The sequence below is a fragment of the Dermatophagoides pteronyssinus genome, unplaced genomic scaffold (genome assembly GCF_027571235.1).
Source record: "Dermatophagoides pteronyssinus isolate colony J.1.1.1.1 unplaced genomic scaffold, Derpt_VIB-CSIC_2022.12 sq0008, whole genome shotgun sequence".
Lineage (NCBI taxonomy): Eukaryota > Metazoa > Arthropoda > Arachnida > Sarcoptiformes > Pyroglyphidae > Dermatophagoides > Dermatophagoides pteronyssinus.
In genome coordinates this window covers 1,295,529-1,312,004 of record NW_027461532.1, presented here as the reverse complement: position 1 = coordinate 1,312,004, position 16,476 = coordinate 1,295,529, and the positions used below count along the sequence as shown (strand labels likewise).

The 16,476-nt window shown below is 29.0% G+C and overlaps 2 protein-coding genes across 3 annotated transcripts; one reads left to right on the top strand and one right to left on the bottom strand.

Annotated features, from left to right (window-relative positions):
- Positions 1 to 280: 280 nt before the first annotated feature.
- LOC113788948 (ATP-dependent translocase ABCB1-like) lies at positions 281 to 5,046 on the top strand. The gene is made up of 8 exons (XM_027338420.2): positions 281 to 539; positions 627 to 1,039; positions 1,111 to 1,282; positions 1,359 to 3,188; positions 3,263 to 3,567; positions 3,646 to 3,786; positions 3,901 to 4,342; positions 4,412 to 5,046. Exons 1-8 carry the CDS (start codon positions 504 to 506, stop codon positions 4,961 to 4,963), a joined length of 3,891 nt encoding a protein of 1,296 aa, XP_027194221.1. The 5' UTR covers positions 281 to 503; the 3' UTR covers positions 4,964 to 5,046.
- Positions 5,026 to 15,698, bottom strand: LOC113789050 (protein still life, isoform SIF type 1-like). 2 transcript variants are annotated; one of them, XM_075820916.1, is made up of 13 exons: positions 15,331 to 15,698; positions 14,748 to 15,267; positions 14,083 to 14,657; positions 11,964 to 14,021; positions 11,782 to 11,891; positions 11,239 to 11,711; positions 11,053 to 11,165; positions 10,824 to 10,961; positions 9,604 to 10,756; positions 9,286 to 9,526; positions 8,997 to 9,184; positions 8,505 to 8,842; positions 5,026 to 8,391 (listed from the first exon to the last, which is right to left on the bottom strand). In XM_075820916.1, the coding sequence occupies exons 1-13, from the start codon at positions 15,345 to 15,347 to the stop codon at positions 7,971 to 7,973; spliced, it is 6,345 nt and encodes a 2,114-aa protein (XP_075677031.1). In that variant the 5' UTR covers positions 15,348 to 15,698; the 3' UTR covers positions 5,026 to 7,970. The 2 variants fall into 2 exon arrangements, with proteins under 2 accessions (XP_075677031.1, XP_075677030.1); XM_075820915.1 differs by having other exon boundaries at positions 11,964 to 14,024; positions 15,331 to 15,696.
- Between the last annotated feature and the right edge of the window lie 778 nt (positions 15,699 to 16,476).

Here is a 16,476-nt window from a genome sequence, read left to right as displayed (position 1 = left end):
CTTTGGTGTGCCGCGAAATTCTGAAAATGCAACTGTTATATATTTAAAAATTCTAAAATTGTGCCGCGACAACAAAAAGGTTGAGAATCACTGCCTTAGTGTAATAATCATAATTTTTATTTTTAATATTATAATTTATTGAACAAATTACACATAAAAGACAATATAATAATCAACAAATGATGATGATAATAAAATTATTGGCTCTTTTTTTCCATGCAAATTGCAAAAAAAAGAAAAGAAAAATATTACCACCTAAACACAATTAATATTAATTATCATTATTATATGATTTTCTATTCATTTTGGTTTGGAGCATCGAAATATCAACACCATCGTATTCATGGAAAATTTTCGAAAGAACAAAATTTTTTCAATTTTTTTGAAATAATTCTTAAAAAAAATCCGGTTCCATTAAGGATTCACAATAACAACAACAAGTGTGTTCAAGTGTTTGTTGAAAAAACACATACATTTCATCATAATCATTATTCAAATAAATAATGAAGGAAAAATCATCCGCATCATTAGGACAAATCGTAAGTTGGATTCATAGGAATTCGAATTGAATTTGTTTTTTTTTCAGTTAAAAAATTAACAAAACAAATTCATTTTTTTCTGAACAGCTAAAATATGTTAATTGTATAGATTATCTATTGATTATATTTGGAACATTTGGATCATTTCTTTGTTCATTAACATGGCCCGGTTTAACAATTACATTCGGTAAAACGGTTGATATTTTTGTTGATTATGAATATTGGTATCATAATAATCGTACTTGGAATAATATAACCGATACGGAAATTGAAAATAATAAACAATTATTTATGAATGAAGTATGGAAATATTCTGGTTGGACTGGTGTTGTTTGTATAATGTATATTGTCGGTAATTTTATATCGATTTATTCATTTCAAATATTTTCATTACGTATAACACGTAATGTAAAACGTTTATATTTTGAATCAATATTGAAACAAGAAATTGCATGGTTTGATCAACAAAAATCTGGTGAATTTGCATCAACAATATCCAAGTAAAAAAAAATTGATTGATTTTTTGTTTTTGTAAATTTTAATTTTAATTTTATCAATGTTTATCAATTAGTGATTTTAAAAAATTTGAACAAGCATTCAATGAAAATCTTGGTCTTTTAATATATCAATCATTATCAAGTTTTTGTCATCTAATATTAGGATTATATTATGGTTGGAAATTAGCATTAGTTATTATGTCATTATCACCTATTATGATAATTTCATCAATTACAATGACAAAGGTTTGTAAATTGAATTTTGATTGATTGATTTTTATTTTGATTACTGTTTTTTTTATAAAAAAAAACATTACATTAGTTTCAAACATATTTTGCACAAAAAGAATTGAAAGCATATTCAGCAGCAAGTTCAGTTGCTGAAGAAGCAATATCAGCCATACGAACAGTATTTGCATTCGGTGGACAAGAAAAAGAACGTAAACGTTATGAAACAATGTTAAAACCGGGTATGATAAATGCTTGTAAAAGAAATTTTGTTACCGGTTTAGGTATGTCAATACATTGGACAACAATTTATCTTGCATTGGGTTTCGGTATTTGGTATGGTGTACAATTAATTATTAGTCCGGATGATATTTATACGATTGGTGATGTTGTTATCGTATTTTGGGGTGTAACTGGTTGTGCATTTTCAATCGGTTATGCTGCACCATTTTATGAATCATTTCAGATTGGTAAAACATCGGCAAAAAATATATTTGATGTTATTGAACGACGATCAGAAATTGATACATCAAAAAATTTAGTTGGAAAAAAATTAGCTAAAAATTATAAAACAAATATTGAATTTCGTAATGTACGATTTAGTTATCCATCAAGACCGGATGTTCCAATTCTACAAGGTTTAAATTTGAAAATTAATTCGGGTGAAATTGTTGCATTAGTTGGACCATCTGGTTGTGGTAAATCAACAACCATACAACTTGTACAACGTTTTTATGATGTTAAAGATGGTGTTGTTTTGTTAGATGATCATGATATACGTGATTTAAATGTTGGTTGGTTACGTGCACAATTAGGTGTTGTTGGACAGGAACCAGTTTTATTTGATACATCAATTGAAGAAAATATTCGTATGGGTATGCCAATCGATCAAATGAATAAAGTAACTTTAGATGATATTAAACATGCTGCAATTGAAGCAAATGCACATGAATTTATATTAAAATTACCGGATAAATATCAAACATATGTTGGTGATCGTGGTACACAATTATCTGGTGGCCAAAAACAACGTATAGCTATTGCACGTGCATTAATTTCACGACCAAAAATTCTTTTATTGGATGAAGCAACATCAGCATTAGATTTAAAAAGTGAACATATTGTACAGGCAGCATTAGATCGTGCAAGTCAAAATCGTACAACAATTATAATTGCACATCGTTTATCAACAATAATCAATGCTAATCATATATTCTATATTGATAAAGGTGAAGTAATTGAAGAAGGTACACATCAATCATTAATGGAATTAAAAGGAAAATATTATTCACTTGTACAGGCACAACAAGTTACAGATAATAATAATAATAATAATGATCCAACATCACCAAAACTAAAAACAATTGAACAATTTCATAATCAAGAAATTTCATTAACAAGAAAATTAAGTCAAAGATTATCAAGTGAAATATCAATGGGTATGGGTAAAGTAGTAACACCAATGATGATGAATGATAATGAATCAGAAACTGTTAATCAAGATGATTTGAAAAAATTGAAAAAATTTTCTCATATGCGTTTATTTCGTTTAATTTGGTTGGATAAAATATTTTTTATGATTGCATTTATTACCGCATTAATTTATGGTACATCAACACCAATTTATGCATTAATATTTGGTGAATTTGTTGCAATTTTTGCACAAAGTAAAGATAATAATTTTTTAATGGAACAAACATTAAATTATACATATGCATTTATTGGTTTGGCTATCGGTATATTTGTTTGTTGTACAACACAGATTACATTGTTCGGTATTGTTGGTGAAAAATTAACAAATCGTTTACGTAAAATGGCCTATTCAGCTATTTTGGATAAAGAAATTGCATTTTTTGATGATCAAAATAATAGTGCAGGTGCATTATGTTCACGTTTAGGTAATGATGCGGCTAATGTTCAAGGGGTATGTTTTATTTTTTGTTTATTTTTTGTTCGACATTGATTAATTTATTGAATTTATTGAAAAAAATCATATAGGCAACCGGTTTACGTATATCAATGATGTGTCAAGCAATATCAACAGTTATATTTTCAATTGCAATGGGATTTTATTTTAATTGGCGTTTATCATTAGTATCATTAATATTAATGCCAATTGTTGCATTTGCATCAATGATTAGTTCATCAATTTATTCACAACAAGCAACAAAAGATGGTATTACAGCAGAAAAATCAAGTAAAACAGCAATTGAAGTAATGAATTCAATACGTACTGTTGTTTCATTACATAAAGAAGAATATTTTTATAATATTTTTAATCAAACATTGATCGAAAGTTATATGTAAATTTTGTTATTTTTTGTTAATTAATTTCAAATGATTAACACTTTTTTCTCTCTCTCTCTCTTTTTCGTTCACAGAAATTCACGAATGAAATGTTTTTATAAATCGGTAGTTATTTCATTTGCAATGGGTGCACCATTTTTTGCCTATACAGTTAATTTTGCTTATGGTGGTTATCTAATACGTGAAGGTCTACTTGAATCGGGTAATTTTTTCAAGTAAGTTTTGTTTTAGCTCCATTTTTTTCGTTGTCAGTACAAAAAAATTTTTCAAGATTAACAAAAGATGATCATTTCTTTCAAATGGTATTTTTATAATTTATAAAAAAAAAGAATTGCCGAATCAGTTATATTCGGTGCAATGGTTGTTGGACAATCGGCTGTATTATCATCAGATTTTGCTAAAGCAAAATTAGCCGCAATGAATATATTCAATTTGATTGATTCAAATGATTTGAATAATAATAATAATAATAATAACAACAATAATAATCTGAATAAAATAAAAATCGTGAAAAATGGAATACAAACAACAAATCAAGATTTAGTAAAAAATGGAAATTCAATAATGATGAATAATCGATCGAATGGAAATATTACATTTCGTGGTGTATATTTTAGCTATCCATCCCGACCAAATTCCCGAATATTAAATGGTCTTTCATTTAATGCTAATCAAGGACAAACAGTTGCATTAGTTGGTTCAAGTGGTTGTGGTAAATCAACATCCATTCAATTATTAGAACGTTTTTATGATTGTAATAATGGTAGTGTGGTATGTGTTTGTAATGAAAAAAAAACAATGAAATTTTTTATTGAAATTTTTTTTTATTTTAAAATTTAGATTTTAGATGGAAAAAATATCAATGAATTAGATATTGATTGGTTACGATCACAGATATCATTAGTACAACAAGAACCAATATTATTTAGTTATTCAATACGTGATAATATTGCATATGGTGATAATACCCGACAAATAAATGATGATGAAATTTATCGTGCAGCTAAAATGGCTAATGTACATGATTTTATTAATCAATTACCAAATGGTTATCAAACACCTGTTGGTTCAAAAGGTGGTACACAATTATCGGGTGGCCAAAAACAACGTATTGCTATTGCACGTGCATTAATACGTGATCCACCAATACTGTTATTGGATGAAGCAACATCAGCATTGGATACAGCATCCGAACAAATTGTACAACAAGCATTGGATGAAGCATCAAAAGAACGTACTTGTTTAGTTATTGCACATCGTTTGAAAACAATTGTTAATGCAGATAAAATTATTGTTATCGATCGTGGACAAAATGTTGAAGAAGGTACACATGATAAATTGATTGCCCGAAAAGGTTATTATTGGCGTCTTTATAATAATGCTACTGAATAATTAATGAATGTTTAAACTTTTTAACAAACAAAAAAAATTCAAATAACAAATTTTCAATAAAATTCTGGAATAAAATTTTTTTATTTCTTTCAAATAATAATAATAATAATAATAATAATAATAATAGTCATATATATAAGTAATTAATCAATTAATTAAATTAGTTTTTTTTGTTTGTTTTGTTGTTGTGTGTTTGATGAAGCAAAAAAAAAAAGATGGGGATTATAGTGAGTGAAAGAGCGAGAGAGAACGAATAATGTCCGGAAATATTATCATCATCATCATTTTATGAATGTTTTTTGTTCAGTTTGTTTTCAATCGGAAAAAAATGGAATATTTTTGTTTTTGTTTTTGTTCGGTGATCCAAATGAGTTGTGTGATGAGATAAATTTTTGTTGTTGTTGTTGTTGTTGCCGTTGTTGTTGATGATGATGACCATAATAAAATTGATGAATAAAAGTAAATAATAATTGAAAATGTTTTTGTTGTGTTTGTTGAATAAAATCAAGGATTGATGAATGAACGAAAAAAAAATTAAAATTGAAAAATTTTTTGATAAAATTATCGAATCATCAAACAGGATGTATAATATTTGATGATGATGAACATAATCGATACAATCGATATTTTTTTTTAAATATAAATAAAATATACATTTTTATATATTCGAATGTGAATATATAGAATATTATAATCGAATGATTTTTAATAATAAATATTTATAATTTTTTTTTAATTTTAAATTGTAAATCGATTTTAACACTGACACTATCTTTTATTATTATTATTATTTGAATGAATGAAGAATAGCTTATTCATTGAAAATCTATCAAAAAAAAAAATGAAATGAAATTCAACACCAGCATCATGATTTGAGTTTTTTTCAACAACAACAAAAAAAAAAATAATGATAATAAATGAGAATATAAGGTAAAATTTCAAAGAAACCATGATGAAGAAAAAAAATTGACTAAATTGTGTAGGAATGTTTATTATTTGGAATTTTCGGAAAACAAGAAAAGAAAAACAAAAATATTTTCCATGTTATGTAATCATCATCATAAATAACATAATAATGGTGTGTGATGGGTGTTTCAAGTTTGAGCGTTGAATCTTTTTTTTTTCAAAATTTTAAAATTGATGATATTTTTTTTCTTTGTAAAATTAAATATTCTTTTGGGAAAAAAAAGATGATCGTTTAAGGAATTTGTAATTACATCGATTATCGAGCAGCAGAGAAAAAAAAAGAAAAAATCTAATAATAATAATATGAAATAATATAACCATAAATTGCCATCATCATAATGTTTGTATAGCTGTGTGTGTGTGGTATTTGATGCAAATTGTTTGTTTGATTAACTGAAATTGTTTGCTTTCGAAGTGATATTATCATCAAAAGATGGTTTATGTGTGTGTGTGTGTGTGTGTGTGTGTGTGTTTGTGGAAATTTGAAGAAGCCGAAGAAAAAAAAGTAAACAATAATTTTTTTTTTCGCACATTGACGAAACATTTATATATTTGTCATCAAATACGAATAACCTCGCATTCGAAAATGAAAGGCTAATATCATTGAAAAAGACAGCTGGTGAATCTCTGCAAAAAAAAAAAAACCACTGAAAACTTGGTGTGAGAGAGATCAGGCAATGTGATATCATTGAATTCAGAATTGGCGAAACCCAATTTTTTTCCCGGGCACTATGATGATGATGATATTTGATGGAAGTCAAACGAAAAAAAAATTGGAGAAAAGGAAAAAATTTTTATTCCTTCATATCTTTACATTGAAAATCGATTTTCTTTCTCTCTCACTCTCCTCTCTTTCATTCGTTCATTTTAATCTTTTTTTGATATTTGATCAGGAAAAAAAGCAACAACAAAAAAAATCGAGATGAATTTGGAAAAAAAAGTTTTTTTTTGTGAAAAGTTGTTCCAAGAAAAAAATGCTGAAAATGAATTTTGAAAGATTTCAAAAACAAAAAAAAATTGAAATCATTCGATTCGATCAATCGAGTGAAGAACGAATTTTCGAACGTTTTTTCTTTCGTCTCGAACGAATTCGAATTTTTGTTTGTCATGTGATGGGTGTAATGTTTGTATAATGAACATAAAGTGCAAAAGGGGATGTGTGTGTGTATTTTAATACCAAAATTGATCATTTTTTTTTGATCATTATTCAATCAATCACAAATCAATCAATTATAGAATTTTTTTTCTCTATTAATCAAATAATTTTTTGAGCAACCAACAAACAGACAAACGAACAAACAGACAGACAGACAACAAAAGGAAATTGTAAGGATTTTTTTTGTTTTGCTTTCAAAATGAATGAATTAATGATGAAGATCAATAAGTGTGTGAACAAGAAGAACTTAAACAAAGAATCAATGAATTTGATGAATTCTTTGAGAAAGAAAAATGAAATGAAGCAAGTAAGACATTCAAATGATGATGATGACCAAAGAAAAAAAAAGAATTTTTTTTGTTGAAAAAAAAAGTTGAGCATCAAGAAATAATCGATGGTGATGATGATGAAAAGATCGATATATCGATCGAACATTTTAAAAGCGGATGACATTTTTTTCCTGTTTTCTTTCTTTCTCTTTGTGTGGGTTTGTGTTTTGTTAAAAATTTTAGAATCGGAATTTTGTTTTGTTTGAAAACATTGTCAATGATGATGATGATACGATGATACGAAGAAAAAAAGATGCCGAAGATAAAACAAGAAAAAAAACATTATCCTTTTTTTTCAATTAAAAAGGAGATAAACATAAATTGTATTTTTGATGATGATTCTTTCAATCATTCATCAAAAATGGCCAATCGGTGATATTTATTTATTGTGATAAATGATGATGATGATGATGATAAAGAATTTTTGAGCAAATAATTTTTTTGGTTCCACTTTCTGGTTGTTGTTGTTGTTGTTGAGTGATGAAACAAATGAGTTGTAAATGGTGGCAAAAAAAAAAATAATACTGTATATTCAAACAAACAAACAAACACAGAATCAATGAGATGTTGTTGAGCTTGAATCTTGTCTTCTTGTTGTTGTTGTTGTTGCTGATGTTAATAATTGATCTTTATTCGATTGTTGTTGTCGTTGATGATGTCCTAATGCAATCTCTTTACCACATAGACCACAAGGCACTTTATGATGATGATGATGATGTTGATGTTGTTGTTGTTGTTGATCATCATTTCGTTGAACATTTGATTTCATCATTAACATTGCTTTCGATGTTGTTGTTGATGGTCGATTTTTACTCGAATCGGTTGATGATTTATTTTTTGATTGTTGTTGTTGTTTATATTTTGATCCAATCGATGTTGATGATAATGATACATTCACGGTAACATTCATACGACGTACATCTTCACGTATTATTTGCCGTATGACACGTAAAAATTCATTACGTTCTTCGCTGGTTCTGGTTTTTCAAAGAAAAAAAAGGAAGGAAACAAAAATTTGAGAAATTTTCCAATAAAAACAACAACAATTCAAAAGAAAATTTCCAAGCAAAATAAATCCTTTTCTACTTACTTATTACTCAGACGATAAATCTTTTCCGAACGTTTACCGGCATTCATTTTTAATTGTATTAATTCCCATTTAAAATCGGTTTCATTATTTGATGTTGTTGAATCATTTTGTGGACATGCACGTACTTGTACTTCAATAACAGGTATTAATACCTGATGACGAATAATTTCAACATCAATCGATTTGGCTGTTGGCATTCGTTTTCGTTGTCGTATAGTTTCTTTGCATAGAAATACAACACATTGACTGAAAACAAAACAAATTGAACTCCATTCAACACCTTTACGACAATTTTTGCCCAAAAATTCCATTGAATTTATCCAATCAACATTTCCATACTGTTTGTTTGTTTGTTTGTTAGGGATATGGCATGGCGATTATGATTTTTGAATAAAAAGCAAACAAGCAAAGCAAATTATAAAGCATTAATTTTTTTTCCAAAAAAAAGGGTTAACAATAACAAACAACGAGAAATGAGAATAAAACACTTACATGTTTTAATGCCGGTGGTGATAAATCAACAATATTCTGTCCTAATAATGTTTGTTGATTACCACTGGTTTGATGACTACCTAATGGTCCATTTATACCAGATAAACGTTGATGATTACGTGCTAAATGTTCAAAAATTGCACCATATTCTTCTTGTAAACGTTGCATTTCATTTATATGTTCGGCAACTTTGTTTTTATTTTTTTGAATAAAAAAAAAATTACAACAAATTAAATCAAATTTTTAAAAAAGAATGATGTCGGTATGTATGGTCATTGGATATATTTACCTTTTTCTAAATCTTTAATTGCATCTTCTAATTTACAATAATTTGTTGTACCTTTTGAACATAATGTTTTCATTTGTCCTAATAATAATGGATATTTTAAAACACGTTGTATTGGTCGTATTAGATATGATTCTAATGATTGTGATATTTGTCCATTTGATTGTTTCTGTAACCATTCATGTACGGCTGTTTTTTCTTGTGCCATTAATTTAACTGCACGTGCATGTGAGGCACAAAATGTCTGCAATAAATTTAATTTTAGGGAAAAAAATGATAGAAAAAAAATCAAGAATTTCAAAAAACGAAAAAAACTCTTACCGAATAATCACGAAAATTTTTTGAATGTTTAGCAAAACAATCGGCAATATAACCAACACCAAGATCATTAACTGTTGGTCGTTCTTGTTCATTATTATTAATTGTAAATTTTATTTGACATTTTTTCAATAATAATTCACAATCACCTAAAATATGTTCACCAACTTCTTGTAATTCTGAACGAAATTCATTCTGTGCATCAATCACTTTTAATATTGAACCAAATAATACTTTTATATCGGTTATTGTTAAAAAATTATTTTTTGATAATGGTTCTAAATATAAATCAACTAATTGTTTTAATGAATGACAAAAACTATTTTCCGTATCCAATAATTCTTTAATTAATTTTTCCATATGTTTTAAACTATTTATATTTGATGATGATGATGATGTTGTTGATGATAATAATTGTGTTGATGATAATGGTGGTGGTGGTAATGGAAGTTGTAATGATTGTTGTTGTTGTTGAACAATATTTTGTTGTTCATGACATTGATTTAATGCCATTTGTATTGCTTCACTTAATGGTGGACCAGTATCAGTTGATAATAATTGACAATCAATATCTTCAATTGTAATTTGTTGTTGTTGTTCATCACTTGTTTGTTGTTGTTGTAATAATTGTTGAAGATGATGATTGTCTTGTGTTGTTGTTGTTGTTGTTATATAACGATCATCATCACCTTGATGATGATGATCATTATAATTTTCTGTCATTAATAATGATGATAATCCATCTTGATTTGATTGTTGTTGTTGTTGTTGATGAATTACATTCATTGATGTTAAATTTTCAGATGTTGGTAGAAAATGATCAACTTTTGGTACAATATATTTGGATAATTGTATATCGGATAATATTAGCTGTGAAAAATCAGTACTTGGTGGTGGTGGACAAACTAATGATTCAATTAGATCATCAGTAACTGATGGTGATGTTTTTTCATTTGTATCAAAACTTGTTCCACCAATTATATTTGTAGTTAATGCATTACCACCACCAGGATGTGCTAATAATAATTGTTGTTGTTGTTGTTGTTGATTAATAATTGTTGTTGATGTTTTAACACCTGAATCAATTGATAATGATGATTGATTTGGTACTTTTAATATTGCCTGTCCTTGTGTAGGAACATCTAAACGTGATGATCTAGATTTTGTTTTGTTTTAAATTTTGTTAGTTAAAAATGAAAATTCAAATGAATCCATTTATTTACCTGATCATAAGACAAAGTGTAAGCTCTTCCTGTAGTATTGATTCAACAAACATCATATCCAATTCTTGTACTAATGCACCATTAATAACCATTATTTCATCATGACGACAAAGACCATGCATTGCTGCAATTGAATTTCTAAAATTTTATCATTTTACAGAAAAAAAGAGTGAGAAAAACATTCAATTTCTTCAAAAATATATTCAATATATGATCAATGAAAACATACGGTTCAACACGCATAACAAATACACGTAAAATATGTTGTAATAATTCTGATTCGACTGAAAAACCAAATAACATTTCATTTGATTCACGAACCAAATCGATTGTAAATAAAAGCTATTCCAAATGAATGAATTTATCAATCAATGAAAACAAACAAAAAAATCAAAATCATCAACAACAAACAAACCTTTGGCGATATAATTAATGTATGATTATTATAATTAACAACAAGATCATTACGATATAATATTGTACCAGTTTCTGAACAACGTAAAAAATATTCACGTGATTCTTGACTATGATCAAATATTTCTGATAATAATTGTTCACTAGTCCATGTTTGTGGTATATCCATTTGTCGTTGTTCCCCAGTCATTAATAATATTGTTAATTGTACACGTAATATTGGTGTTATATTTCCTGTTGTTATCTGTTGTGATTGTTGTTGACTATCAATCGAATGATGATGAGGTGAATAAAGTTCACGATGTAATACAATAGCTGAATCATTTGATGGAATTATTGGTGAAACAGAACCACGACCTCCAACACCACCACCACCACCACCACCACCACCACCACTGCTACTTGTACCACCAAATGAATTTTGTCGATGTAATGATTTTTCAACTGTTTGTGGATTTTTGGCACAATTAAATGCTTTCATATGAAAATAAACGGAATAAATTAGGACTTTTTATTCAAGAAATTCAATCAATCAATCTCTTACCATGAAGTGATGAAACAGTAAATACACCAATACGATTTAATTGAGCTTTTGTACGTCTTGATGCTTGTGATAATAATGTTTTTGGATTTGGTCCTTCATCATTGGTTAGGCTATATAGATTAGATTGTTGAATCAATAAATTAATGAAATTATTATTGATTTTTTCTTCTTTTAATACTTACGCAGCAAAATATGATTTTAAACGAAATATTTCAATACGATTACGTTCAATTTTTTCATCCAACATAAATATATGATTAATAAGCTGTTGTTTTTGTTTATCATCCTGACAACATGATAATAATAATTCTGCTTCTTGTCGTTGTTGATAATCTTGTTCAAAAATTTGTTCAATACGTTGATATTGTTCAACAAGATAATGTGATATTGTACAACGTCCAGAATTTCTAGCAATTTGTGCTGCACAAGCTGTATGTATTACCTGTATCCATTGATCACGTTCAGGTAATGAGGTAGCATCAAATAGATAGGCATCACCGAATGAAGTTGAAAGACAGAATACATTGTCACGACGTGGATGTTCCGGTACCGGTTGTACTAAACATTCATCAACAAATATTAAATGTTTTGGTGTTAATTCACTTGTACTTGATTGACCACTTTTTGGTTGTTGTTGTTGTCCAATTGAATCAATATTTTGCGTGGATGAATTTTGTATCATATTTGCATCACAACTATAAAATAATAATGTTGTTCCTTTTAAACAAACCCAATAACCTTTCCAACCACGTTTACGTGCCAATTCTAAACTATGTCGTTTACGTATAAGCCATTTTTTAACGGATAAAAAACCCGATTTTCGTACCGAACCAAGACATTCAAATGAAATGGCAGCTGTTGTTGATGAATGTTTTGATTGACGATGATTTATTTGTGATTTAGGTGTTGATGGTTGATGATGATTAATTAGATAACGATCATTACCGGTAACAGTAGCAGCAGTATTAGTAGCAATAATATCTTCATCATCTGAAATAGCTGTTGTTAATGATGCACGATCATCATCAGATATTTCTGATGATGTTAAATAACCGGCAGCAATACGATCCCATGATTGGTATGTATTTTGTTGTTGTGGATGTTGTTGTTGTTGATGATGATGATAAGCAGATGATGCTTGTGCTAATGAGCTAGCGAATGAAGGCAAAAATGGTAATTGACCATCGATTGACATTGTATCAAATTGTGGTATTGGTGAACGAACACCACCACCACCACCACTAGCATATAATGAACCTGGTCCATAAAGATTAGCTGCCGATGCAATACGATGTAATGATTGTGTTGATTGTGATTGATAACGTTTCTCTTCTGCTCGTATCAATGTTAATTCATGTTGTACTTCACGCATTAAATTGGCAACATCATCCATTGATTCTTTCAATAATGTTTCAAATGTTTCCAAGGCATCATTATTATTAACACTAGTACTACCACCACCACCACCACCGGATGAATCTCCACCATGTAATAATCGACGTCGTAATTCACGTTCATATTCTTCTAATTGAGCAGCTGAAGGCCGATGATAATCGATTAAATCACGATTATTATCTCGAATTGGTATTGTTGGTGATGAATCAGTTAAATCAACACATTGCATACGTTCTAATGAACGACGACGTCCTTCTAATGATCGATGTGTACGATCACGACGTGTTTCTTCCGTACCACCACCACCACCACCACTACTACTACCGGTTACTAATGATTTTGGCCGTGTTGATGAACGTTTTTGTTGCGAAATATTTGCACCAGTTCCTGTTGTTGCGATTGTTTCTAAATCATCTGTTGTTGTTGCAGTCGATACTAATTGTTGTGTTTGTGTTTGAGCTTGTGATTGTGGACGACTTGATGGCTGCTGTTGTTGTTGTTGTTGATCCTGGATAATTTGTTGTTGTTGTTGATCTTGTTGTTTACCGCCACTACTATGAACTATTGCTTTTTGATGTTGTATCTGAATATAGCTACCACCAACACCATTCTGTACGGAAGTTGGATAATTATCTGATGATTGATGACCACCACCACCACCACTACTACTACCGGTCATTTGAATACGTTGCGTTGGTGGCTGATTACTTTGAATTGGTTGTATACGACTATGACGATGTGATGGTCCCAATGTACGAGATTGTTGTTGTTGTTGTTGTGATTGACTTGCCGGTGTTGTTGAAACACGATTTCTATAATGTTCATCCATTGAACGTTGATGTGCACTACTGTTAAATGAAATTACCATGTGTTTAATTTCTTATTTATAAACAAAATAATAATTACCGATAATATTGTTGTTGTCGTTCATGTTGACGTCTAATTAATGAACCATCCGATCTAGATGATTGTGTTGTACCACCACTATCTTGACGAGTAAAATTTGCATAACGTATACGGCCATTTCTTTGTTTATGTAACATTTCTGCTGTTAAACAATCACATGTACATTGCGGTGGTTGTTGTTGACCATAAGCTTGTTGTTGTTGTTGTTGTAATTGTTCAATTTGTTGATGTTGTTGTTGTTGTTGTTGCTGTAATCGTCGTTTTGATGGTGAATTTGGTGTCGATAATGCCGTACGATTTGAATAATATTTTGTTGTTAAATGTGCACCCGAACCAGCTTTACTTTGACGTCCATGTGATTGTTGCTGTTGTTGAGGTTGTTGATGTGTAGAATCATCTTGATTTATAATAGCATTTGCAACTGCACGTAAACTATATGAAGATTCAGTACGTTTTGGTCCATGTGAACTGGTTGTTGTTGTTTGTAATTGTATTGTACCGGATTGTATACATTCACGAAATGCACGTGCATCAGCTGGTGATGTAAAATTTAAACCCCATGTATCACCGGAAACCTTTTTGAATTGGAAAAATTCAAAAAAAAAAAAAAACATTCAAAATTCAAACAAAATTCTAATTGTTGTTCAAGTTTTTTTTTATCATACATTATCTTTCCAATAAATAAAACATGATGATGCTTGTCCTAATTTATTTGATTGTAACCAACAATCTAATACTTTTTCAACACGTGAATTAAATGCAGTGATATGATAACGTCCATTTATAAATGATACTGTAACTGGTACTAAATCATCGCTAACTTGATTCCAACGTACAGCACCTGATGATGCTGATACATGAAATACTTCAGCCCATAATCTTAGTATATGATTTGAACGACCGGCAGTTAATATATTTGATATTGGTGCACCACCACCACCACCACTTCCAGTTCCGATAATTACATTACCACCAACAACACTACCACCACCACCACTTTGATGATAATGATGTTGATATTGTTGTTGTTGTGAACGAGCCACGTTTGAACCAATTGTTGTTCCAGCAGCTATCGCTGATGTTGTTGATGATAATACACCCGTATTACTTGATGTTTGATGATGATGTTGATGTTGATGTCCTGCTACATGTGCTGATGATGGTTTGCCATTACAATTGGCGCATCTTTAATTTTATTTTCGAAAAAATTTGTTAAGATTTTTAAATTTTTTAAAAATCAGAACTTACGATATCTTATTACCCATTTGGGCATATGGATAGCAATTAGCGCTTTGCGCAATCACTCTTTTTTTGTTTTGTTTTCGTTGATTAATTTTTGGTTTAATTTAATTTAATTATTTTTACGTTTTAGATTTGTTGTTGTTGTTTTATTGAATATTAACCACACACACACACACATCACAATTACCGAATTATTCCGGTTAATATTCAATGAAGAATTTTTTGCACTTTCAAAGAAATCATTTGGAATTTGATTGCGAAAAAAAGAAAACGAAAAATTCACACACATTTACACATCAACAAACAATCAAACCAAAGAAGAACATTTGACATTTTCTTGGAAAACATTTTTTTTCAATTATTGGCATCAATTTTTTCGTTTGCAAAAATGATAGAAAGGAAAAATCAGTTTTTTTTCTTCAGTAAAAATTCACATTTTACATTTTGTAAATTTTTTCATTCAACAAAAAAAAACAAAAACAAAAACAAATTACAAAATGAGAATTCAGAAGGAAGAATAGAAGGATCAAGAATCGCAAAAAAGCGAGAGAGAATTGTGTTGAAAAAAAGATACTAACCGAAGAAAAAGAAAATATTATTATTCATTTCTCATCATATTTATTTCTTCATATTTTTTTCAATATTATCCTCTATAGAGGAAGAAGAATAAAGAAAAATTATGATGATGATGATGATGATCCAGAAAAGCTATGGAGAAAAAAAAATAACCGAAGAAATCATCATCATCATCATTCGAATGTCCGAATGTGTGTTTCATCCGTCGTCTTTTAGTGATGATGATTATTATTATTTCTCTATAGTGGTGGTGGTGGGGATGGTGGTGATGCTGATGGTAGTGGTTGAAGATATTAGCTGTTTTTTTTTGTTGAAACGGTAGTTCCTTTGGATTCCAACAAGATGCTAGAATTTTTTTTTTTTTGTAATTTTCAACTTTGGTTATTAGTTACTACTTTTCAATGCTTCTACTACTATAACAAAATTCTTATCATCATCATCATCTATGAAATTGGATTCAAAGGATGTTCATTTTTTTTTCTTCACTCTCACTCTCTTGAAACACTTGATTCTGGAACAACAACAACAAAAACAAACAAATAAAATTCATTGAAGTGATGTGATGTGATGTGTGTG

Coding starts and splice junctions, on each gene's coding strand:
- LOC113788948 (XM_027338420.2), top strand. CDS start 504: ATGAAGGAAAAATCATCCGCATCATTAGGACAAATC. Junction 3,568..3,645: donor ACATTGATCGAAAGTTATAT/GTAAATTTTGTT, acceptor TTTCGTTCACAG/AAATTCACGAATGAAATGTT. Junction 4,343..4,411: donor ATTGTAATAATGGTAGTGTG/GTATGTGTTTGT, acceptor TTTAAAATTTAG/ATTTTAGATGGAAAAAATAT.
- LOC113789050 (XM_075820915.1), bottom strand. Junction 14,658..14,747: donor TTATTTATTGGAAAGATAAT/GTATGATAAAAA, acceptor CAATTCAAAAAG/GTTTCCGGTGATACATGGGG. Junction 8,392..8,504: donor ATTTATCGTCTGAGTAATAA/GTAAGTAGAAAA, acceptor TTGAAAAACCAG/AACCAGCGAAGAACGTAATG.